This window comes from Sebastes umbrosus, chromosome 15 (assembly GCF_015220745.1).
Source record: "Sebastes umbrosus isolate fSebUmb1 chromosome 15, fSebUmb1.pri, whole genome shotgun sequence".
Classification (NCBI taxonomy): Eukaryota; Metazoa; Chordata; class Actinopteri; order Perciformes; family Sebastidae; genus Sebastes; species Sebastes umbrosus.
In genome coordinates this window covers 11327103-11353555 of record NC_051283.1, presented here as the reverse complement: position 1 = coordinate 11353555, position 26453 = coordinate 11327103, and the positions used below count along the sequence as shown (strand labels likewise).

Sequence of the window (26453 nt, the reverse complement as noted above, 5' to 3'; positions counted from 1 at the left end):
ACATACATACAAGGACTTTTTTATGCATCTCTCTAAGCATACTTACACAGAAATAGGGTTACAGTTTAAGGACAAGGACAACAAAGCTGGACAAATAAAGGTAAAGAATAGACGGCGCTGTTATGTATACAAGTAGTGATAAAATAGGTGTATATATAAATATTGTATTAATAAATATAAAGTACCAATGACCAACAATAACATAAAAATGTCTATATACAAGTCAAGTGTTCTTTAAGTGTTAACAATACAAATAGTGCAGATAAATAAATGGATATACGGGGACTGGATGATTATGTACAGTATGTACATGTATACATGTCTATATACTGTATGTACAGTGTGTAGGATAACTTTCCTCTGTCATACTCTGCAGACTGATACTACTTTATAGGCTGTATTCAAGACAAAACAAATGGACCTGTTGAAATGCAGTCTTCTGATGGTGGTGTTATATATTGTACAGATTGTAAATTAATATAAATATATATAAATAATAATAATAATAATAATAATAATAATAATAAATAAAATTGAGTTGAACTGACTATACAACAAAATGGAGATATTTTAAATGTAATATTTAGGGCTACAGTTGGGTAAGGGACTTGTAAAATCCACAAAATAGGAAAATACTAGTAGGAATATAATAACTCTGACTAATTCAGTAGGCCTTATATGATTGCTGAGTAAATACACCATTGATGTGTGATGACAGAATACACTGAATAGGCTTTGTACAGTACTTGTAATTGATGTATACAGGCCATGCAATAGAAAACACTGACAACACTGTGTTACTAGTCATCATAATGTATAGAGTTGTGTATTAAGTAGCGTGGAGCACAGGTTTGAATCAGTGAAACCACTCATCACGTCAAACATCAAAGCATAGATCATAAATATATAGATTATCAAGACCAAACAATAATACAAGAAGGACCCAAAGTAGCACAAAGGTTACTGTAAACCATCATACAGAGTACGATTATTCTACAAATACCCTAGTGTTTTATTTATGTTGGAGTTAGGCCTTTTTATTCTCTTGGGCTTATATGTTTCATTGCACTTTGCAAAACCTAACGCAGCCAGTTACAGCTTTGTCAGGTCCAGAGTAGTGGGGGTGAGGAATGGCTGACTCAGCCAGTTATTCTCTGGAGAACAATGGCTCCTCTCTCTGGTCAAGTGGGAGGCGATCGCTGCAGATTCATAAGAATTAGTTTCATGTTTTAGTCAGTGTTCAATTTTAAAAAACCTGTTTTCATATAGTATGTGGGTGGAAGGATGTTTTTATTCATAATAATCCACCTTGCTGGGGAATCATGTCTGTATGTTGATCAACTGTAGTAAAACATATAATTAAATGAAATTAAACGTAAAAAAAAATAAAAAATAATGTATTATTTACTTTACATGTCTGTTATAAACAGTAGCCTGTCCCCTTCCGGTTGTGGGTGCTCGTGACGTCACTGATGCCTGATCCAGACCGGGTTGGGTGCTGCTGGTTTGGGTGTCTGGATGGCAGCAGCGAGAAAAACTGTCAAGTCAGATAGAGTTCACCAGGAAGCTACTAGATGTTCCTTTAAAATTAAAAGCACAAGAAGTCTATTCCAAATGTCTAAAATAAAAAATAATAATAAATTAAAAACACGAATGAAATATATATATGTGTGTTCATAACCAATAACCAATAGAATACACTTTAAATCATCAGGTGAAAATATGAATCAATCTATTGCAGATTATAGCACATTATTATTCCATTTATCCTGTATAGACATTGGAGCTCCTTTTCCATTTTTGGTTTAGTTTTTGCTTAGTTTGACACTGACAATCCTCCATTAAAGTATCTTCACATTGGAAATAAAGGCCTTTATAGTTTTGAATATATGCAATAATAAGGACATTGAGGAAAAACATAACAGAAAATAGGAATAATCCTTTACTTAACTAAAAGTTAAAAATACCACACTGTAAAAATACTCTGTTACAAGTAAAAGTCCTGCGTTTAAAATTCTGCTTGAGTAAAAGTACTAGAGTATTACCAGCAAAATGTACTTAAAGTAGCAAAACTAAAATTCTTCAATACGCAAAATGGCCCCTTTCAGGGTGTTTAATTATGGAAACTTCAAGGTCCCAAAAGATTATAAATACTTTTTTTTCAAACTTATATACACAAGATAATAAGTTATTATCGTTATTTTATTGTATTATATTGTGTATTATTGCCTTTTATGCATTTTTCTATGTTTTAACTATGTAAATCTGTATTGAGACAGATCCTAACCCACTCTTTTCAAATGTACTGTATAAATAAACTGACTTGACTTATGGGGTTAAATCTACCAATGCATAACATATGTATCTTTTATTTTGAGATTAATTCTAACCTTGTTTTATTTATTTATTCATTTTTACCTTTATTTTATTGTATTATATTATTGCCTTTTATGCACTTTTCTATGTTTTAACTATGTATACCTGTATTGAGACAGATCCTAACCCACTCTTTTTTTAAATGCACTGTATAAATAAACTGACTTGATTTATGAGGTTAAAATGTGTTCACTGATGAGTCTTTTATTTTGAAGGCGGTGAGCAGCAGTCTTGTGGTTCTCCTCCTGGCTGGCTTCACGGTGGTGAGGGGAGGCTCCGGAGAGAGTGAGAGACAAGAGGAAGAGACAGAGGGAGATGGCTGAAGGGAAGGAAGAGAGGACCGGGTCAAGAGCGACTATGGAGAGCACCCTAAGGTGACCTTGATCATCCCGAGCTGTGGAGAGAGTCTATAGACCAGAGAAATAGATCCGCCCGGCCTGAACCCAGACTGTCTGACAGCCAGGGACCGTCTCTACCTGCTCATCCGAGGGACAAGCATCAATATCTAAGGATTATCTCATCTCTCATCTGCACCAGAGTCCCCCTTTTGCGTTGGATCAGTCACTACTGAGAGTGAGTATATAGGCTCTGCTGCTTTCACACATTTCAATGGCGATGTCATCATCATGAGGTCAGCTGATCATGTTCTGTGTGTTACTGTGAGGACAACACACGATTTATGAAAACCTCAGATCCGCATCCTGCTGACGTGACCTGCTGATGTAGATGAAGCCCCACCCTCAGACAGACAGACAGCATTCAAATAACATTGTTTATGTCACATGCATGAATGAACCCCTGGCCTATTTACTGGGGGTCCTGCTGCCCATGCAGCAGCATTCACTGCAGGACTGTATATTCATATTCTTTTTCACTGTAGGACATTTATTTATTTATTTTTTATTTAAAAAGGATCCCCATTAGGTGATACCAATGGCACCAGCTATAGTCTTCCTGGGGTCTGAAATCAAGTACATTACATCTATCACATACATACTATATATATACACAACATCATATTTGTGTTACACTAATAACATTCAAATTTTCCAAACTTATATGAATTTCACATTCATACACATCTTCCACAACCATTTAGCCTCAAGGCCCATCATCAGGGACATCATGTAGACATATCATTTTACTGCTTTTATTTTGGGTTATTTTAAAAGAGCAACCACCCTGATTTGAGGTTTTTCTTTCCTCACTGTTAGATCCCAAATTATAGTTCAGTAATTATATTCTAAATCCTCAAAAACATGCAGCACTTTGACTCCACATTATAGGGCTGTGTATTGGCAAGAATTTTGGCGATACGATACGTATCATGATACAGGGATTACGATTCAATATACCGCCATACTATAAGCAAGGCGATATATATATTGCGATTTTTCAAATCTAATTTTACGAAAAATGTCATAAAGATCAGACCACCATAACATCTGAGTAAAAAAAGTTTTTATGCAATCAGAACAGTAGGATCTGCATTTTAATTTATCACAGAGGGTACTTACACTGAGAGGGAGCATATCTTTGCAAATGAACTAATGCACTGGCTAAATTAATATTTGTATGTAAACTATTAATAAAAATCAATACAGTATAACAAAACTTAATATTACGATACTCATATTATACTTACTCTTATATACTTATATTATCGATTTTTTCTTACACCCCTACTCCACATCCTTGAGGTGTAATATATGTCTTTATGGAGATATTTTAAATAACTTTTACTTTCCAAGAGCTCATCCTTTTGGTCCTTTTTGAAGAGTTTTGTTTTACAAATTGACATATATGGTTGAGTTGGTTGGGGCCTGTTAAAATGCATGCCCTTTAATCCCCAAATCTGCATGTGAATGTTGGCAGTTCGAACCTGAAATCACCTTTCATCCACATATTATGTAATTCTGGAACAGCCCCATTGAAACAGGTTTTTACAGGCCAAATAATTAATTTCCTACAAAACACTAGCCAGCCAACAGAGAGTGAATAAAGCTGCCGCAATGAGAAAGACGTCCCAAGGTTGTATTGCTGCTGCTCAGAGAACAGAGCATGTGTAAGCAAAAGCGTCTGTTCACCTTCATGCGTGAGCATTTTTATGTCAGATGCACTCATCCATCATCAGCTCCATCTTTTATCTCACGCAAGTACAGAGACAGCCGCCTATTCATGCAACTGACTACAGAGGACGCACAAACACTTATTCACGCAGACCTCTTCTCCGTCTCTATTTATATTCTCCTAGCCGCGTCGCTGGCTGTTTGATCTGACACTCAGGTGTATTTCATGATTCACATCTGTGGTGTGTTTACTGACTGCAGGCTGCTGTGCATCTGCAGTGACAGACTGCAGAATAAAGCTGCAAGGTCGCTATGCACGAGCAGTGCTGCTACCTACTTCAGATAGGGGGCTCAGGATCAAACAAGGCTACATCAGTAGTCTGCGCTGTGAGGAGGAGGGCCTCCCTCGGTGATTGCGAGGTCAGGAGGTGTGTGTTGCAGTGTTGGCTAGTGGTTCAAGAGCTTGTCCCTTAAATTCAATACCCGTGTTGGCACGCATTCTTGCAGCACAAGTGGCCTTGAAACTCAGAACCCCTCGCAGCCCAAGAGCCACTGTTCTGTGGTTTTACCTGCCGTCTGAACTCCCATTAGTGGAGAACAAGAAACTAGAAATACCACCTTGCGGTTGTACGTCTCCGCCAACCAGTCAAGTTACAGTTTACATCCATGTTTATCCAAAAATCGAAAATTCACAGTGTCACAGGTTCAAATTCGTTCAAATCCGGCTTGGTGCCCTTCTGTGTGGAGTTTGCATGTTCTCCCCGTGTTAGCGTGGGTTTTCGCCGGGTTCTCCGGTTTCCTCTCACAGTCTAAAGACATGCAGGTTAGGTTAATTCTTGACTCTAAATTGCCCGTAGGTGTGAATGTGAGCTTGAATGGTTGTCTGTCTCCATGTGTCAGCCCTGTGATAGACATGCGATCTGTCCAGGGTGTACCCCGCCTTCGCCCAATGTCAGCTGTGATCGGCTTCAGCCCCTGAATAGGATTACGGTTACAGATAATGGATGGATGAATGGATGTCATAATAAGCGTATGAATTCTTGAGTTATGGCTAAAAAAATAGTTTCATGAGGTCAGAGTGACCTTTTATTCTAATCAGGTCATCCTGCAGTCCAAGTGGACATTGTGCCAAATTTCAAGAAGTTCCCTCCAGGTGTTCCTGAGATATTGCTTTCACGAGAATGGGGTGGATGGATGGACAACTCTAAAACATAATGTCTCTGAGTTTCCCATACATGGACCAATTAAGTGATGCACTTTCATTATGTGATAATATCAGGAGTTGCTCTTAATCCCCTTTCATTTCCCGACAGATGAGGAGGAGTGGTGTCTGCAGTGGACAGGCTGTGATTTCTTCAGCTTGCTGGCAGGCAGCACAGTGCCGACTCAGCACTTGAAGTTAAAGACTCTGTAGGGAAAGCGAGAGGCGTATAGATTAGTGTGGACTTTGTCTGTATGACTCTGTAAAGGTCTCTTCATCTCTCCGTCCTTCCTTCCTCCCTTCCTCCCCATCTCTCCTCTGCAGGTTGTTGTACCAGTCAAGTGGATCTGCTGCTGACCCAGAGGAGCTCCAGCTCCAGAGGCCCATGGCCCCTGTTTCTCTCCACCAGTGAGAGGTGAGCCAAGCTGGCCTCCCCGGCCCCCTCCCTGCCCCCGGTCCCAGACCTGGACCCGGACCCGGACCCAGATCCCGAGCGGCGGCACACCCAGGAGGAGCAGTATGTGAGCGTGGGCGAGTCCAGCCAGCCCGACACACTCCCGGTGCCGCCCAACTGCAGGGACGCCGAGACCATCACAGGTGTGTGTGTGTGTGTGTGTGTGTGTGTGTGTGTGTGTGCGCATGTTAAGGTTAAGAAAACAGCCTTGATTTCAGTTTGTATTAAGGAGCATCCAGCAGGTTGTTTGTGACAGCATGAAAGGATCGCATCTTCCAATGAACTCAAAACATCAAAATCTCCAAATATAGCTGCATAGTTTGCACCTGACATCAGCAAAATGTAACTTGCTGTTCCTCCTCCTTTAGAATTTGTAATGTAGAACGTATTTAGTTTAAATTAATTTCTTTGTTGTTGTTGTCTAATTTTCTATGTTATAAAGTAATGCTGCTTTAAATACATGATGTCCCAAATGGCATCCTTTAATAAAATCGAATCATGAAAAGATTATATACAGTTTTAATGGTTATTGTTTCAGCAGAAATTGTTTTCACAAAGACCACAACAAGTATTGGCAACACTTGAGGTGTACTTCAGGTATCAAAAGTACTTATTATTGCAGAAAAATGCCCCCCTGTGAGAGTTATATGTTTAATACTGAATCATTACTGTGTAATGTTGCAGCTGGTCAAGGTGGAGCTAACTACTTTATATACTGTTGGGTATTCAAATTGTAAAATGATCATAGTTTTTGCACGTACAGTACAAACCTAATCTGCAAAGAAACTGGTAACTAAAACTGTCAGATATGTGTAGTGGTGTAAAACGTACAACATCTGTCTCTGAATGTAATCTGGTAGAAGTATAAAGTTACATACAATGGAAAAACTCAAGTACAGGTACCTCAAAAATGTACTTAAGTACAGCACTTAAGTAAATGTACTTCACCCCTGCTGCTTACATCTATCACACATATACAATATCTGTCAGTCACAGGCTTAAGAACAGTTATTTGTCAAAATAATTAACCTTCTGACTCCAAATGACATCAACTCTAAAGTAAGTGATCAGATCAAGACAATGGTTGCATCTGAAATTCCACACTAACATGCTATTTAGTATGCTAAAGCAGTACGTGAGATTTTTTAGTATGTCTAAAACCTTAGTATGAAACCAATAGTATGCGAATTAAATACTATTTCCGGTGAAATATTACAGTATGCAACGCTGGACACTACTGTGGCATAAATATCCCACAATGCAATGCAGTAGTGACGAAGACGTTCATAACAGACGTTGACGGACAGCTCTGTAACATCAATAACGCTTCAATTTGTCTGTATGTATAAGATTCCACTTTGCTAGGCGTAATATATATTTTAAATTAATTCACACTTCATGATTCGCACAAATTGTAGTTTTGGTCACATGAGGTTGGAACGGGTTACCATGGTTACACGCCTCCAAGCAGCAAGGAGGCTCTCAAGCAAGTGACGACGTAAGTTACTGCTCTGTGCGTCCGAAAAGATACACACTGCTGTTTATTCAGACAAAAGTATGAATGATAGTACACATATTGTGTAAGTAGTACATAGTAGGCCCTACAGTGTCTACACGAACCAAATTATAAACCAGATTAAATCCAGTAAAGGCAGTAAGTAATAAGTCTTTTTTTACAGTATTTATTAGATAACATGTTCTAAAACCTTTAAACCGATTTAAAATGATCACAACTACACTGATCGTTTTACATGAATTGATTAAAGTAAGACGTTTTTGAGAAACTCCACATGTACCGTGCGTTTTACCGTTGGTTTGATTTGAATTTTAGTATTGGTGTTGGCAAAACTCCAACACATTGAGGCCTTATTGGGAATGGGCTGAGACTGAGTTTTAACAGAGTATTAGGCACCATGTGACCCCAACACACTGACACCATAAAGGCCAGCAGTGCACCACCAGGCAGCACTGTGTTGACTTTCTTCCCTCCCTGTCTTCTCTGTGGTGTCCAGATGTGTGCAACAGCACCGACCTGCCAGAGTTTGAGATCATCAGTCTTCTAGAGGAGCAGCTGCCGGTGTACCGGTTGCGGGCTGACACCGTCTACGGCTACGACCACGATGACTGGCTGCACACTCCACTCGTCGCTCCGGACGCCAGGCTTGACCTGACCACCGAGCAGATCGAAGAGACACTCAAATACTTCTGTAAGTCTGGCTAGAGTACACAGCGATTATATATCGAAAAAATATCAGTTTCCTGTGCTGCTGATGAAGCACGCAGGAAGCTTTTAGTTATCTTGTTTCAAATTCAGGCAGAGGAAATGCAGTAAAGAGATAGATGAGGAGGGACACTGGAGATTAAATTGGTGGGGTTTTATCTCTGGGACTGGTGTCAGAATACATGTGAAGAATTTATCCACCACATTTAATCCTTCAAATGCTTCTTGGAAAGATAATCTACTTTAGTTTGTGTGAATGTGTGTGTTTGAATTTCTTGACAGGTTGAAACACATGAGACTCGAGTGCATGACGACATTTTATTTCTTTTTTGTTCGAGAAGACCACAAAGGTTCACAACAACAACAAATCTGAACACAGACAGTACATAAAACAAACAAATTCCACATTAAAACCAAGAAAGTAAGGGCATATTCTCTAGTTTATTAGGGCAATAGCGGGATAATATTACTACATTTTCATTTGCTTGCCAGCATAGCTTGCATTGGGGTTGCTGTCGAGTTTACACACTCTATTCCTTTCCTCCGAGCCTCATACTACACTGTTACACAGACACACTGAGTTGCATAGAAGTCTCATAGGCTTGTTAATGCCATACATCCCTTTTCTTTTTTTTGTATTTAATTATTGTAAAACAGATAATGATTCTTCTAGATGGCCCAGGATGATAAATACATTGTTATTGCTCTCCTCCTGCCATAATATCACCACTATGCTTTATTACACTGGCCCAGAGAGAAGAGGCTGTCTGCAGAGGCTCTCTCATATAAACAGTGTTGAGAGGTTGCCATTAATATTGATACTTGCTGTTTGTTTATTATTGTATATTGTGCTTGGAATGCTTTAATGATAGATATATGGAAATACGATTTTACATTATGATGAAAGGAAGAAATACAATCTTCTACCTTCTTGATAGATTCAGTAAATCCTTCTCAGATTAATCCTGATGAATCAAATTCAATAGGATTATTTTTAATCTTCTAAACTAGCTGTGTGTCTATTTTCTAACCAAATGAGATTTCTCCCTAATTCTTTGTCCTTTCCCCAGTTTATAATATATATGAGATTGTAGCCTCCCTCCACAAGGTGGTGCCTAGTTTCATTTTGGAGTTACTGAAAACAGTTTGTGTTCTCTGAATATTTTGGACCATTCAGATATAACGCTTGTTTTAACCAACATATTGATGAATTTACTTTGACTTCAGTGATGTCTTGGTGACTTCAGGGAGGCTCAGATGATGAACATACATTTGGGTATCTGGAGTTGGACCCACAAACTGTTTTATGGGCTGTCTAGATCAGAAAAACATGTGATACAACAAGCCATTCAGATTTGGCTCCTCTTCTAATGCCACATGCAGGCTCATTAGAATAAACTGCCCACAGCTTGAGAACTACCTGTTCAAAGGTGCTTAAAGAGATAGGCACTAAAACACAGCGGACAGATAGTATGAGAAAAATAATGTGTTTTCTGAACATTAAAGCATGTAAACATGTTCAAGTAGGAACCCAAAACACAAGTATGAACCTGAAAATGAGCACAATATGTCCCCTTTAAGGAAATTTCCAATGTGTTGTTCATTGTTTAATGTAATACATCTCTAACGTAAAAGTAACGTTTTATCTGAGGGTTTCTTATTTTATGGATAGTATTGCTAGCATGCAGTTTCTTTAGTTTGTATGCTAACAACATATTTATCTCCTGCATAACATTAACTTAGTTTAAGCATGTATTTGTATTTTTTAAATCCACTTTATTATTAGTATCTGATATGTTGGTAAATTAAGCTTTGTTTGTTTACTGAACATTTTTTAGTAATAGTTTTTCCCCTTCACTACAGCTTCAGAACATATCTGAAAACACAGGTGGTGATTGTTATTTAAATTTTAAAACATTCCTGTCTGGGTTGGTGATGTAGAAAACAGGAACTGGACACAATGCACACAATAGAGCAGGCTGCAGAATGACTGGGAGAACTTGACACTAAGAACACTAAAAACTTGGCAAAACTAAACACTAAGAAAAAGACAGGAACACTAGACACAGATGTACTAAGACAAACTGGCAGAGAACAGAGGAACTGGGCTGGTATATGTAGTGAAGGACTGATTGGGGGAGTGAGAACAGGTGAGCAGGAGGTGAGGACAGGTGAAGCTGAAACTAATCAGGCGGGGCAGACAATCAAAACTGGTGGGAAAACACTCAAAGGCAGGAAGTGAAACTAGAAGAGAGGCGGTGTAACAAAATAAGACAGGACAGACTAAACATGAATGATATTAATAGAAGAAACAGGAGCAGTGAATCTTGACAGTTCCCTGTTTTAATATCAAATGTATGTGATAAATCACTTTACAGTTCAAGTGTGTCTCTGTTTGCAGCAGGATCAGTGGCAAAGAGTTGGTGTTTATGTCTCTGCGTGTGCCAGGGGTTTGTTTGCGGATGAGGGTCACCATGGTAACAGTCGCTAGAGGCAGAAGAGAGAGGAAGCGAGGGGGTGAGCGAAAGGTGAAAAGGAGAGAGATGTGGGAGTCCAGCTCTGATTGGCTCTTCCTTCCATCCGGCATCCTCTCAATCATATAATACAATTTCTACTTCCGTTAACCTCCAACTCAGTCGCTGTAGAGCGCTCTCTCTCTCATCTCTCCACATCCCTCGCACTCACTCACTCGCTCCCAGTGGCGTCCCATGTGGGCGGAGGTTATCTCAGTCTCTGGGCCTGTTAAACGGTAGCTGAGCAGTAGGAGTAGGAGAGGGAGAGTGAATGGATCAGTGTTTGGACCGGTTGATGTTTCTGCTCGTCGGTCATCGTGGAGGTCGGGGAAGAAAACGGGATGAGGAGATTAGCGAGGGATGAATGTGAGCTGGATGACAGGCACTATGAGGATAAGAAAGGTAAAGTACATTCCTAGAATACACAAAATAAAGACAGGTTTAATGTAATTTAATATGGGAGCAGTTCAATTGTGGCATTTCTTTCCAGTACTACTTCCTTCTAGCCCAAGATTTCCACCTTAATGACTGCAACAGATTACAACAACAGATTGATGTTTTTATTATATTTCAGGATATCTAACAACAACAAAAAACAGCATTTTGTAACAGTTTGTGTGTGTTTCTTGGGTAACGTACACTGGAGCTTGTCTCTGCTTTTGTTCTTCTCATTAAGAGGGATTTTCCTGAAGCCTGGTGACTTTGTGATTTGCTCTGTTTTGACATATCAGCCCTCGAGCACACACGCATGCACACACAAATTCCCACAGTCCACCAATGTGTGAGCCACAGTGGATCAGAGTTTTTTGAACACTGTTGGAGAGGAGAAACTCAAAGGTGCTTTAATGAAACTAAATTATTTAGTTCTGGTTGTAATACTGACAGGATTAAAGAGGATTAACATCACATATTCAATAACTTTGTTAGAGCGTGTTATTGATTAGAGCTCGGAAGTTAATAAGTGCTTTCTCCTCAGGGCAACAGAGCCGACTGCTGTACGCCATGGAAACAACTCTTTCATACACTAACATTACATCAATAGCGATGGAAGTACTACATCCTAAACATGACCCGTCCACCACCTCTAAAAGGATGACTTTTTTAACTTTCTGTGTTACATAATGTGGCTGTGTGTACATCATGCATCACAGCAGAATTGATGAGTGGTGAGCGGTCCCAATGCTCTCATCCAGTAAAGGATTTCTCAGACTGAATGTAGCTCTGTACATCCCCTCACTGTGTTTGTGTGTTTCTATATTTCCAGTGCTATGTGCAGACAGAGTGGGCCAGATGACGAAGACCTACAATGACATCGATGCTGTCACACGTCTGTTGGAGGAGGTGAGACGGCCTATTTTTGTCTGTTCTGTCAGTGTGATTCAAAGCTGCAAGACAATATTTTAATTAGTCTAAATCACAAACTGAGGCTGCAACAGAGAAGATGCTGCTGCTGTAGATTTGTCCAAATATGTTTATGGTATGAACAACTGTGATCAAATAAACAGCAAAATGCAGAAAGCAGTGTGTGAATTCTGCCTCTAAATTTACCAACAGCAGCTGAACCTCCACCCACACGACACCAACAAGAACAAAGAAAGAATTAACTGATAGATATCGCCATGAAACTTCACCAGTTGATTACTTATATCAAGACAATTATTTTTTGTATTACAAGCTTTCTGAAATTTGATGTCTAAACTAGGGCTGTCAAAGTTAACTTGATAATAACAAGTTAACACAAATTAGTTTTAACGCCACTAATTTCTTTAACTTATTAACACAACTTAAATCAGGCTCAGTTTTAAAGCTAGAGTGAAGATACTGGTATCAACTAGAAACTAGAAAACCTAAGAAACCCATTGGTACCAACCATGTCATACTAGCTTGTCAAGAAGGAGGTTAAATAATGCTCCAAACTTATGACATTTTCAAAGGGGTCCCTTGACCTCTGACCTCAAGATATGTGAATGTAAATGGGTTCTATGGGTACCCACGAGTCTCCTCTTTACAGAAATGCCCACTTTATGATAATCACATGCAGTTTGGGGCAAGTCATAGTCAAGTCAGCACACTGACAGCTGTTGTTGCCTGTTGGGTTGCAGTTTGCCATGTTATGATTTGAGCATATATTTTATGCAAAATGCAGTACCTGTGAGGGTTTATGCAACAATTTTGTCATTGTATTGTGTTGATAATTGATTTCCAATAATAAATATATATATACATTTGCATAAAGCAGCACATTTACCCACTGCCATGTTGATAAGAGTATTAAATACTTGAAAGAAATCTCCCTTTAAGGTACATTTTGAACAGATAAAAAATGTGCGATTATTTTGCTAGATTTCGATTTGTTTCAATTGACAGCCCTAATTACAATTTTTTCGGAAATTTGATATTTGTTAGCATCATATATGCTAACTTTTACTAAATGTGAAGCATGTAGATGTGTTTTCTTTCTATTAGTCTGAAAGAAGATATGTTAAGAAATCAAAATAGCCCAAAATCTCAAAATTGATCAGTGCATGAAAAACATGTTTTTGCCTGTAGTGTCTCATCTTAATAATGTTGTGGGATTTCGGGGGTATTGATGCTATACGTATCATCTATCTCCTCCAACCAATAGAAAGAGAGAGATTTGGAGTTGGCTGCAAGAATCGGCCAGTCGCTTCTGAAGAAGAACAGAAATCTGACTGAGCAGAACGACTATCTGGAGGAACGAGTGGCACAAATCACAGAAGAGGTCGGCTCACACACACATACATTCAAACAATCACAACTCAAGCTCCTCTTTGTAGCTTTTTCTGGAGCTTTCAAATTAATCTGTCTTCATCAATATCACAAGCGTTGAACATTATCGTCCCTCTACCAGGTGGCCCAGCTGCACCATGAGCTGAACCTGAAGGACGAGCTGCTGCAGTTTTACACCAACGCAGCCGAGGAGAGCGAGGACGAGTCCACCAGCTCCCCGACGTTAGCATCCTTTCTTTGTTGCTCAATATCACTCCTCCAATCTGTAAATACGTACCTCAAAATGTACACATTTTAAGGTTGTAAAAGTTTATCTTATATGTCTAAAGGGGTAAGAAAAGTAAAGTGGAAGCTGCTACAGGAGGCACACTCCAGAAGAAACTCAAAGAGCTGGAAGAGGAGAACCTCTCACTCCGCTCAGAGGTATTTCCACACACATATTGACACAATGTAAGAAACTTCTGAGTATATATTTATACAAACATAATGTGTATTTGTACACAGGCAAACCATCTGAAATCAGAGACTGAAATTTATGAAGAAAAGGAGCAGCAGCTTGTCAACGACTGTGTGAAAGAGCTCCGTAAGTATCTCACACTCATGTGTGTTTTATTCAGCTTCCCTGTGTTGGTCTGTATGTATTCTAACTATAAAGCAAGGAATGTCCGTCCTTCCGTCCGTCCATTTTTCTTCCTGAAATTTGGTGCCATATGGCCAAAAAGTGGCGCTGGAGCAGCATCATCTAACTAAAAAGAAAGGAATCTCTGTCTGTCTGTGTATGTATGACTGTCCTTCGCATATCTCAACAACCGTGCATCCAATCAACTTCACACTTCGGTTACAAGCAGCCACACCATAGTTCTCGACAATGTTGCAAGCAGCACTTCTGGGGGCCAAGAAATCAGCCCGTTCTGGATGGGCAAGCGCTCCAAACGGGCACTGCACTAGTGTGTCTAAACTTATATAACTTCTCTTGTTTTCTCTCTGCCTCCCTTTACTCTCACGTCTCTTGTCTTTCCCTCTAAACGTTTCCTTTTCCATCACTATCAGGGTTGTCCAGTCTCCAAATCAACACCATAGCGGAGGAATTGGCTCGTAAAACTGAGGATGCGTCCCGCCAGCAAGAAGAGATCACGCACCTCCTCTCTCAGATAGTAGACCTGCAAAAGAAAGCCAAATCTGTGAGCACACATGGACAATGAACCCATTTGAACTCAAGGGGGATTGTTGTTATACTCATTTCACTATGCTCATTTCGCTGACTCAAACCTGCATGTGTGTGTTTCTAGTTCGCGGTGGAGAATGAGGAGCTTTCTCAACACCTGGTGGCGGCCAAAGATGCCCAAAGGCAGCTCACAGCAGAGGTAACTGCCTTGTCGTGATCCCATTTCCTCGCTTGCCAAGCTGACACCAGACAGTTTGACTTCCAAAAGATAATTTTATATCTATCTTTATGTCTACTAACAGCTGCAGGAGCTGGAGGAGAAGTATTTAGAGTGTATAGAGATGCTGCATGAAGCCCAGGAGGAGCTGAAGAACCTGAGGAACAGAAACTTCCCTGCAGGAACCCCTCGACGTTACCATCCTCTGGGATTGTACCCGATGGTGAGGGAGTGTGTGAGTGCGTCTGTATGTGTGTGTGTGTGTGTGTGTACATGATCGTCGTCCGTCCCTTCACGCGGAGCATTTGTGTTGCAGGATTCTCTGGCGGCTGAGATTGAGGGAACGATGAGGAAGGAGTTGAGTCTGGATGACCCCGAGTGTGAGGAGCAGAAGTACGATAAGAGTCAGAATTAAAAATGGTGCACATCACAGATATAAAACACTCACTACATTTAGGCTAATTCTCTTGTGTTCGGTTGTGTGCAGAAGCCATCGGAAGCGCGTGTTTGAGACGGTCAAGAACGTCAACCAGACAGTCCGTCAGCGCTCTCTGACGCCAACCAGCGCCAACATCCCGGGTTCCAACCAGTCTCTGTCGGCTCGCACATCGCCCCAGTCAAGCGGCCTCTCCACGCCTCACTCCATCATGTACGGAGGTGACATCAGCGGAGACAACGTTGCCCTTGACAACCGAACGCAGAGCATCCTGATGGAGACGGCAGCCAATCAGGACAGGTGAGGAGGCAATTAATCAAAACCTTACTTAAGTAAAAATATGTAAGTATTATCAGCAAAATGTACTTAAAGTATCAAAAGTAAAAGTAGTCATAGTGCAGTAAAATGTTCCCTGTCAGTGTTTTACTATTATATCTGATATTTGTGGATTAATATTACTGCTGCATTAATGTGTATGTTGCATTTTAACTCTTTTATATACTATTGGGTAGTTTAATCTACAGCAATGCATCATATTCTATAAGACCATCATATGTTTGTAGCATCAACTTTTCATTAACTTGGTAAAACAGCCCTGTTTTCAGCATTTTCTTGGTGATCCAAAAAGCTTTTTAAATAGTTTATTAACTTAAGAAGTAGAAGAATTTTCTCAATACATAGAGGAACACTTCATCCTTCAGTTTACCACAAACATTCAAAATCACCACATCTGGAGATACTGTGATCTGTAAAGTAACTAAAGCTGTCAGACAAATGTAGTGGAGTAAAAAAGTACAATATGTACCTCTAAGATGTAGTAAAGTGTAAAGTTGCTTAAAATTGAAAAGTACAAGTGCCTCAAATTTCTACTGAAGTACAGTAGGCTATTTGAGTAAATGTACTTAGTTACATTCCACCACTGAGTTTATATAACATGTACTAACTCATGTAACTAATCATCTGCAGCAGCACGGAGGGCCGAGAGAAAAAGGCCACAGCTGAGGACCTGCGTCTCGCCCTGCGTCGCCTCTCTCTGCGTCGACAAAACAACCTGAGCGAGAGGCGCTTCTTTGATGAGGAGAGGGAGCGCAGACGGGGAGGACACGGAGGTCTACACGACGCCCTCGGCCAGGAGGGTTCGTTGACCCCCTCGGAAAGCATCATGTCCCTTGGGAACCTCCACCTCTGGGCCTCACGAGGGCCCTACCTCCCTGACAAACTCCAGATCGTCAAACCGCTTGAAGGTGAGGGAGGGAGGGAGAGCGGGACGAGCAGCAAGGCGGGGAGGAAGCGGGAAGGCGACCGACACAGAGGGGTCGGGACAAAGAAAGGGGGCAAGCAGGGCTGGGGGACGGAGGGGGAGAGGCGGCAGGAGAGCTGTCACGGGCGGATGCTCGAGGGGGAGAGGGAGAGAGGAAGGAGCTGGGCCAGAGACCGAGCCGGGAGCAGGAAGATGAGAGAGAGGAAAGAGAAGCCTCTGTCACTAATGCTCTTCAACTCTTTCTGGTCTCTGATGCACCGTCACAAGTCAGGCAGCTATTACAAAGACACACAGCCGAGAGGATGGCTGTAGTAGACAGAGACACACTTCTGATTATACCATTCATCCAAATCCTTTGCTTCTTTGACTGATCTTGACCTCCCTCCGGGATTTAGGGAAACAGACTTAAAATTAGGTGTTCTCATGATAGCTAACCAGTAAGTGTAATACTCACACTGTGATTTAATGATGTCACAGCTGGTGTTTTTTTACTTTGACAGCTGATGGACAGCCCCTGATGTGGCATCACTGACTGACCACAAGTTTAAACCCAGAAAGAGTCACAGCAGTGTTTTATTATTCCCAGAGGTGTGGACTTGGACTCGAGTCGGACTCAAGGCACAAATTTGATGACTTTAGACTCGACTTGACAAAATAAAAAAAAACTTGCAACTCAAATTGGACTTTAACTCCAATGACTCGTGACTTCACTCGGACTTCAGCCTTTCGACTTGAAAATACTTGATACCTTCTCCAAAGCCCAAAGATTAAAAAGTTTGCCATGAATCAATTGATTTCCTGAATCATTAACACGTTAAAGCTTTTCATTCCCAGCAAGTCGACATTTAATTCCTCAGATCCACTTTGTTTGAACCAATCCGACAGCATCCAATCAAGTTGTCAACTAACTCAGCACCAGTTGGAAAAAATGACTCAAAAGATAATTTAATTTGCGTACAAAAACTATACGGTGGTCAACAAAAAGCAAATTGCGGTACGCAAAACATGCATGTCGAAAAATACAGACGGAGATGCAAATGGCATTGCATTTGGTGAAGAGCGCTTTATGACATGTTTAGGACTTGAAACTCAAAGTCTAGGACTTGAGACTTGATTCGGGACTTGCCTGCTTTGACTTGGGACTTTAGCACAAAAACTTGAGACTTACTTGTGACTTGAAAAACAGTGACTTGGTCCCACCTCTGATTATTCCCCTTGTGATTTAGTGTTGATTCAACCTTAAAGGTGGCTGCTGTCGGCCGGTGCTGCCCCCTGTTGGTAATAATTCATACTTCATTTAAAAGCAGTTTACTGTTAACCCAGCAAACATCTCCATGATATATAGACCGTTTCAACAGAATTTTATTGCTAGGCAACAGCTTGGGTCCATGTTTACTTCCTGTCATCTGATGTCATTCACATACACTGCAACAAGGCCTATTGAAGGAGGCGGGGACACGGGCGGACACAGGTCTTGGGGTATGGGGTATAACACGTGCGCAGTGTAACTGAAGCTGCATTGCGATTGGCTCAAGTTTGGCGTGTGTTGACCAGATTTGACTGCGCATGTGTTATACCCCCAAAGATATGACGCTTTGATGATGCGTGACCCAGCCTCTTTCAATAGGCCTTGCACTGCAACAGGAAATAAACGGTGACAACTGTGAAATGGTCTGCCATTGCGTCTGTTTACATCTATTTGTTTATTTGTATTTACACCGTCTTATTTCTTATATATTTAATATTCTGCCTTTATGTGTTTCTTTACTATTTATTATTTATTTACAACGTCTTCTGTTTTTTTTTTATGATTTTAGTTTGCTCATTCTGCTATCTCTGTTTCAAATTCTGACTAATAAAAAACATTTTCTCATTCTAATTGCTCCTCCACTTCATTTCCATCTTCTTCCTCTGCTCTTCATCACTTATTAATGTCTCGGTATTCTTGCCAACTTTGTTTGTCTTCCTCATCACTGAGGCTTATTCCGTAACATTTCTCCTCATTCATTTTTTTTTTCATGGATATGCTTATTAGACGTACTTATTAGCATTAAAAGTGCATACTTTTAATGTTTACTTGTCATGCTTTTGTCACATCATTTGCAGTCTTGTATTAGCCCATATGTTAGTACTGTATGTGATATCTACATACATACATCTGTCAATTTGTCCCTGTACCAATATCACAAAAGCAAGTACTACACATTTATTATAGTTGATGGATAACATGATTTTTCACAGATTACCATAGGACGCAGCCAGCTGTTTGTGACGATTAAATAATCAGTTTCTTATCAACTATTGAGTCATAAATAATCCCTCAAGTGTTTATTTGTGTGTGTTTGAAGATACATTGAGTACATTGCAGTTGTGTTGCTGTCTCTCCACCAGGCTCGGCCACGCTGCATCACTGGCAGCAGTTAGCTCAGCCTCACCTCGGGGTGATCCTGGATGCCAGGCCGGGAGTCGTGCCGAAGGGCTACAGACCGCTGGAGCTGGAGCTGGAGCAGGTCTGTGTGTCTGTGTGTGTGTGTGTGTGTGTGTCATCATCTACAATATGGTGATGTTCATGTAAATGCATCCTTGCATGTTTACTGCATGTACAACTGTGTTGGGTTTATTACGCAACATGTTAACAGATTACTGCAAATATAGTGCTGGTTTTTACCACTACTTTACTACACATTATTTACAACAACTTTTTCATTGCACAAATAAAATTGGGATTCATAGTCCTCTTTTACTGTAGAGGGAATCGATGTGCAGGCCATCTCCATTTAACTTTTCTGATATTTTTCTTCTTAATTAGTTCAGTGACAGAAGACAATGGTGAATACATTTTGACCAAGACAATTCAGGAAAGTTGCAGCTTTAAAGGGAAATGATAAATAAAAAAACCTTGTGTGTGTTTACATGGTAGGAATTGACTTATGACTTGCAAAGTACCCTTTACCCTACTCCTAATACCTGTTAAAATTACTACAAGTAGTAACACTCAGCATGCATCTATAATGATCTCTCTCTCTGTGCTGCGTTGTTGTCTACAGGTGTATCCGTGGGGTGGCTTCGAGGAGGAAGAACCCGGGGAGCAATACTTCCAGAATCTGCCCACCTCCTCCTCCTCCGCCACCGCCGTCGCCTCGCCAGCCGTGCCCTCCACCTCCAGCACGGGTGACACCAACCTCGGGCAGCCTCTACCCAGCCTCCTTCTACCTTCTCCACCCTCTCCATCACCATCTCCACATCTCAGCAACACTGACGTCCTGGGTGAGGACATGATACTGTACATTATACATGCTGCAGTGTATCATGATGTGTGAAATGAGATTCATTTAACGACTGTCTGTGTTTGCATGACTTGCAGCTGCGTACTACCCCGGTAAATGCATGGCTCACACCAGCTCCACTTACACCTTCACAACCTGTCGGATCCTCCACCCAACCGATGAGCTGACGCGGGTCACGCCAAGGTAAGCGACCGAAGTAGTCCAGTGCCCTTCCCCTTGAGTTTCTCTTTAATCTGCCAGAATTCATTCATAATCAACTACTGCAAAGTTTAGTTTTCGCTAAAAGCAGCCAAACGTCTGCCTTATTGCAAAAGTCCTAATGAAATAATGTGTTTTTATAAAGAGCTGTCATGTGTTTGCAGACTCTCCTCTGTTTTAATGGTGCATGCTTTTAAAAAGCAACTAAAATGAGTTTTGTATTACATTTCATATATTGTAATAACACTAAAAATTAACACATAAACATGCAGTTTGTACATATAATGCAGCTTAATGTGGTAATGTTCCTACAGAGTGCTAAATGTGCACTCAGTCTGAATTTGACTAAGTCCCGCAGGACAAATAAGATCCAAACAACAGTTGCTGAGGTGGGATCGTGTCCAAGTAACAGTATTCAGTCAGTTGTCTGCTAGACAGCAGGAAGGTGCTTAATAATACATGCAGGTGCTTGAAGTTCGAAGAAACAACATCCCCCGTGCACAACAAATGTCAGTTTATACTGATGAGATATCATGAAAGTGCAATTTAATCAGCAAGAAGTATCATCGTTTCAATATTTCTAATTGTGCGCTTTCTTTCCAGTCTAAACTCAGTCCCAGCGTCGTCCTCCTGCGTGATGACCAGCACTCTGTTGGGTACTCCTGCTGTGACGCCCTGCACGCCCCGCAGACTCAGCCTCAGGCCGTCCGAATCCTCAACTAACCTCAGGCACGGTTCTAAATACACCAGAAAATTACTTCATTTTCAGCTGTTTTCTAAAAATGTGTCTTCTTTTTGTTATTGTAAGAAGTAAAACTTTGTTTCTTTGTTAAGGAGTTAGCAGGTTGTTACTCTTTTATAAAGCCATTCACTGTGTAGCACACTGAGTGTAGGTACACTTAGTTTGCCTTAGTTCAGGTACAGTGTGTAGGATTTGGCGGCATCTAGTGGTGTGGTTGCGGATTGCAACCAACTGAGTACCCCTCCCCTCACTTCTCCTTTTCCAAGACTTTGGTAACGTTAGCCGTACAACTGTGGTAACACCGTGGAATCTTTCAGGACTTTCGCCCCACTCAGAGACCATCATTACCAAAATAACACTATTTTAGAAGCAGCGACGTGACGGTGGCTGGCGTTACCACGGTTTTGCACTATGCGCTCAGAGAACTACGGTGGCCTTCAAGTAACGTCAAAACGCAAAAGACTCTCTTTAGAGCCAGTGTTTGGTTTGTCCTTTCTGGGCTACTGTAGAAACAGCCCGTTCTCATTCCCAGGGTGTTAAATACCGAGGCTTTAAAACAGCCGTTGGCGTTCGATACCGCCGCACAATATAGCGCCGGTATGAAACTCACTGGGCGTTCCATAAACTACAATGTAAAACCATCGGCAGCAACAGTAAACGCTCCGAGAAAGTGCGCCGGGAGTGTGGTGACGTAGCTTAAACAACAAAAAGACACACACCGTGCAGGCAGGAGGGGAGATGGATGTATCCAGTAAACACAAGGCTTTCATCCAGGAGAACGCTGTACATGTCCTGTGTGTCACGTTACAATCAGCTGTTCGTTCAATGTCATTTTCACTGTACAACGTAGTAGTTTTAAGCCCAACCATGTAGTCCTTTCCTAAACATAACTATAGTGGTTTTGTTGCCTAATCCTAAAGTGGGTAAAAAAAGGGTAACTATAGTGGTTTTGATGCTGAAAATAAAGTGGCAAAGCTGCGGTATGCGGCATGGCGGACTCCGTGAAGAGGACCCGCTCCCTATGTAGATATGAAGGGCTCATTCTAAGCTAAAGAAAACAAAACAATTCTTAGTTTCAGGTGATTATACACAAATGAAAACATAGTTATGAATATTATATTTCATTTATGCTAATAGATCCCCCCGAAATCCTACACACTGGACCTTTAACTTGCTTCCAGTAAGTTTAACTTGTTTCAGGGCTGATAGGCAAAAGAAAGCAGAGTGCGTTGCCAAGATCAACATAACTTTTGTGGCTCAATTATCAGTCAGTATGATGTTGACTCTCATTTCTTTCCCATGTGTTTGTGCAGAGATGCAACACGCACCACCAGCACTTCCCTGGGGTTAGTGCGCCTTCTCCAGGAGCGAGGGATCTCAGCAGCGATGTATCACCAGAGCCAGGGCCTGGAGTACGGTCAAGGCAACGGCGGAGTCTTATTCAGCACCTCCATCACCCCTAACCGAGCGCCCAACCCCGACCCTCTGCGCCCCTCCACCCCTCCCAACTCGCCCACAGGACAGGGAACTTCAGCCGCGCCAACGCCCCCGGACTTCGACTTCAAGAGCCCTTCCTACGACAACTTCCTGACCTCCAAACCGGCCCGCTCCATCCTGAAGGAGGTGACGGGGAGGATGAGGGGCAGGCAGAGAGGGAAGGACTGCGAAAGCCAAACGGACGTTAGCGTGACCGTCCACAACCTTAACCTGCTGGACAAGGTGAAGCGGCTGGGCGTGGCTGGAGCTCCAGGGGGCAGAGCAATGAGTCCCGCACCCATCCTGGGGCCCCTGGGTGGGCTGCGCAGATCCGGCTCCCCTTTTGGGCCCGATGGAATGAGGAGGAACCGGAGTTATCCCGCCATGGTTGGGGCCAGCATGGCCATGAAAACCCCGGGGCCCCAGGAGTAGTCTGGACTGCTGCTGGCGTTTAGGGTAGCCAAGTAGGAGCCAGGCAGGGCCGAGGACTGACTGTTGATCAGTCGCCTGGAGCCCAAACACTGACTGACACTGTTCATACTGTACGACGTGGCACTACTGACCAGTTTCTATTCACTACTGTGGTTCCACACGGACACTATCCACTCTTTGATGCTTCTAGGTGGTGACTCATGCTTGAATTAAAAGCAAAATAGCTTAACCCAAATTATAAAACCTATTCTGCACCCGTGCAGATAGTTTTGGTTTAATGTGCCGATATTATCTCTGAAATGTCTCAGAGATTTGACACATATCTAAAAATCTGGGCATATTAAACCAATTTTACATAATTCAACTTTATGTAATTGGGTGAACTGACCCATTAAAAGCAGAATATCAATATACTTATTGAGATATCTCCCACTGCTGTCCACTCACATCCCTGCTTTGGAGGCTGACTCTGCTGGCTAGATGTAGTACTCCCACTCCTTTTGCCTTTTTGCTGAAACGCATCCACAAAATCCCACATACACATCCTGACATACGCAGGTGCACTCTGTTAAATAAATCTGTCATCGCACTAGTTGGCTCTTTGCAGTCTCTGTAGCACTAAAACATGCCTATCTTCTTCTCTATTATTGGATTAAGAGCCACCTTTTATACATGATCACACATACATGAAAATATGTCACCCTTTACCCATCGCTCCCAGTCTTACCCCTTCTTAAATCCCCCCAACGTGATTAGGTGTGAGTCTGACAAGTCACTTTCAACAAATCATTAAATATATTTTATGTCAGTATTAAAGATACTTTGGTTCAGTTTCCTAATTGGCTATTAGACCGGAAAGTTGATGGTGCTTCCAGTGAACGGGACGGATCGATACGCAGAAGCAGCTCACGAAGCGAACGGCGAGAGGGGTGAGGGAAGTGGCGTATCAGCCGTCGTGGTTTCGGAGAAATGAAGCAATATAGTGCCTAGACTATCTGTTTTTCATCATTTATGTTCTTCATGTGTTCGATTAAGGGTGTGAAAAAGCTGTCACAACCGTTGTTGCACTATTTATTTAAAAAATCCTATGAATTTAACCTATTTTTCATAAAAAATATGTTGTCTCACATGTGCTCACTGTATATACTGTCACTAAATCATCAGTAATGACACACTCATAAAGGAACCGTTATGTGTAGTGCATAACCAAGAACCATACGTCACTGTAAGTATCCGGGTGAGCATGTAATGAGGGTTTTTTCCAAAATAAAAATTCAGTAATCAAACATTAACTTAATGGTATGATTATTCCTGTCTGTGTGTTTTTCCCCTCTACATGAAGTCGTGACTCATTCAAGACATGAAAAGAAGACAGGAAATTATCATTTACTCTCCTCCAGCAGATGGTGCTCACGAATAACATATTCAGCATGTGAAGTGCAGTGCGTTTGTCCGTCTGTCCACATTGGCCATTAGCCATTCACCATCTGCATCTCTTGTGCTATGAGGGTTATGATGAGGGCTGCTTACCAAACCTCTATTAGCCTCAGGGTGAACGAGAGGTGAGCAATAATCAAAAAATGCCACTCTGGGCAGCCGCGGAGGATAATTAGAAGAAATGAGATAACTCTGTTTCAAATGCCACTGACGTCTTTCAGGGTGGATGTCTGTCCTCTTAGCATAACATTTTGATAATCTTGTTTATCACAAGATCCAATCACCTTCTGAGCACACAAACAGGGGCGAGTCTAGGATCAGACATTTAGGTGGTGCTCAGCCCCTAACGAGAATGTGACCGACCCGGTCTCACTCCCAACTCGTCAAATACCGCCAATTGGGCAGCGCCCCTCTGCATCGGAAACCAGAGCACAAAGGCACTCTTTAGCAACAGTATATGACAAACCGGACTTTCAACTAACTCCAATGTAAACCCACCCGTGGCGTTATTCTACGGTATGAGCAAGTGACATAGTATTAATAAGGGTGACAGTCCGCTAAGGGCGGCGGAAGGGTCAAAGAAACGCAAGACTTTCAACCAGGAGACCGGGGTTTGTGTCTCGTGTGAATCTAAAAGTAACGTTATCACGTGAGTCATTAGTCATGCGAGTCGTTATTCAGTAAAGCTAACATCAACCACGACAGTTTCCTAACCCTACCTAAGTGGTTTTGTTGCCCAAACCTAACTTCCTGTAAAAACAGAAGTTTATTTTGAAAGGACACTATGCATGTAAAGAGGGTATATTGACACGCCGCCCCTGGTCTGTCCAAAAGTAACGCAAGAGGGGTACCCTGTGCGTCGATCTCCGATGCCGAGGGAACTGACCAAGCGGCGGTATTTTATGAGCTGGGAGTGAGAATGTGTTTATGTGCCGTGTACAAGGGCATATTAACTGTTCAGACCAGAGAGTGGTATCGATCTTCTCATCTAACTCTTTGCCAGAAAGTGATAAAGTGTTCTCTAAATGTCTCTACATTTCTTTTAAATGTGTAGTTTCCTAAATCACTATCTTTGAATCATTTGCCGATGTGTTATGTGGTGATGGTTGCAAGATGAATCTACATCATGTGAGCTTTTGAATTACAGGTTTTTGGAGTAAACTTTCCTTCGCTTACCATAACTTCTTCTGTTTCAGATGCCAGTAAAATGCCTTTGAATTGACTAAAGCCGATCTGAAAGTTAAAGAATGGACATTTTGGAGACATGTCGAGCCAGTTTCATAGATGATCCAGGAAGAGCTCGGACCATCTGCTCGTCACCGTCGCTGGATCTTCATTACAGCCACACTGTTGGAGCTCATGCTGCTTTCATGAGCGTGTGGCTTTTCTCATTAGCACACAAAAACCAGAGTACTTATGCATGTATGAGCGCTCGAAGCGCTCCATGTTGTAGGCTGCACATGCATTCGCCTTTCGGCCTTTTTTTTTTGTGCATCATTGGCACTCCTAGCAGATATCCACATCTGCTGGTACACACACACACACACACACACACACAGTGGAGACATTTACTGGCCGTCCCACTGAAGCCTTTAATCCTTTCCAGAGCCTTTAACTCTCAAGTCGGCCTCTGATCTTTAAACAGAAAGTTTGAATCAATCCCCCTGGCTCTCTCTGAATCTCAAGTCTCTTTATATTTCTGATTCAAGTGCGACCTCAGCCCAGGCCAGTGGCTTGAATGCCCAACAACACACAGCAAACCCTCTCTTTCCCCCAAGGCATTCAAAATCACCTTTCTGAATAATTCACCGCGTCTGCTTTGTCCATCGATCCCTCTCTGCACCTCTCACTCACGCAGACACATCTTTCACTTAACACACGAGGCCAGGAGCGGCTTAATGGGCCTCTTCATCACAATTCACCACCACCGAGGATTCCTCCTCTTTCCCATACCTTCTACAGGTTGAAGAGCAGCCTGTCTGCTGGCTTTTCTCACTGTTGTTTGCAGGATAATTGTGGCAAAAAGACGTCAATACCACCTCATCAAATCTCTTCTGCCTTAAGAAGTTTCACATTTTCTCATAACAGAAAATTTCTTCATAACACCGAAACACTCTGAAAGCTGATATTGGAGCCAAAAGCAATTAAGATTTATTTTGAGCCCGCTTTAATAATTCAATCGATATCAGTTTCTGCAAACGCTTCAAACCGTTTCAA

The 26453-nt window shown here is 41.7% G+C and overlaps 1 protein-coding gene across 1 annotated transcript; it reads left to right on the top strand.

Annotated features, from left to right (window-relative positions):
- The first annotated feature begins 10765 nt into the window (after positions 1 to 10765).
- Positions 10766 to 24091, top strand: LOC119503668 (trafficking kinesin-binding protein 1-like). Its single transcript, XM_037795549.1, has 17 exons — positions 10766 to 11236; positions 12099 to 12175; positions 13461 to 13577; positions 13707 to 13807; positions 13915 to 14008; positions 14090 to 14168; positions 14636 to 14766; positions 14875 to 14949; positions 15053 to 15190; positions 15284 to 15360; positions 15455 to 15703; positions 16370 to 16647; positions 19056 to 19174; positions 19712 to 19931; positions 20029 to 20134; positions 20753 to 20878; positions 22205 to 24091. The coding sequence occupies exons 1-17, from the start codon at positions 11176 to 11178 to the stop codon at positions 22797 to 22799; spliced, it is 2643 nt and encodes an 880-aa protein (XP_037651477.1). The 5' UTR covers positions 10766 to 11175; the 3' UTR covers positions 22800 to 24091.
- Positions 24092 to 26453: the final 2362 nt, after the last annotated feature.

What these genes read in the sequence shown, in the direction of transcription:
- LOC119503668 (XM_037795549.1), top strand. Translation starts at nt 11,176, where the DNA reads ATGAGGAGATTAGCGAGGGATGAATGTGAGCTGGATGACAGGCACTAT. An exon ending in TGCAAAAGAAAGCCAAATCT is followed by an intron (nt 14,767 to 14,874) that starts GTGAGCACACAT and finishes GTGTGTTTCTAG; the next exon opens with TTCGCGGTGGAGAATGAGGA. An exon ending in CAGCAACACTGACGTCCTGG is followed by an intron (nt 19,932 to 20,028) that starts GTGAGGACATGA and finishes CATGACTTGCAG; the next exon opens with CTGCGTACTACCCCGGTAAA.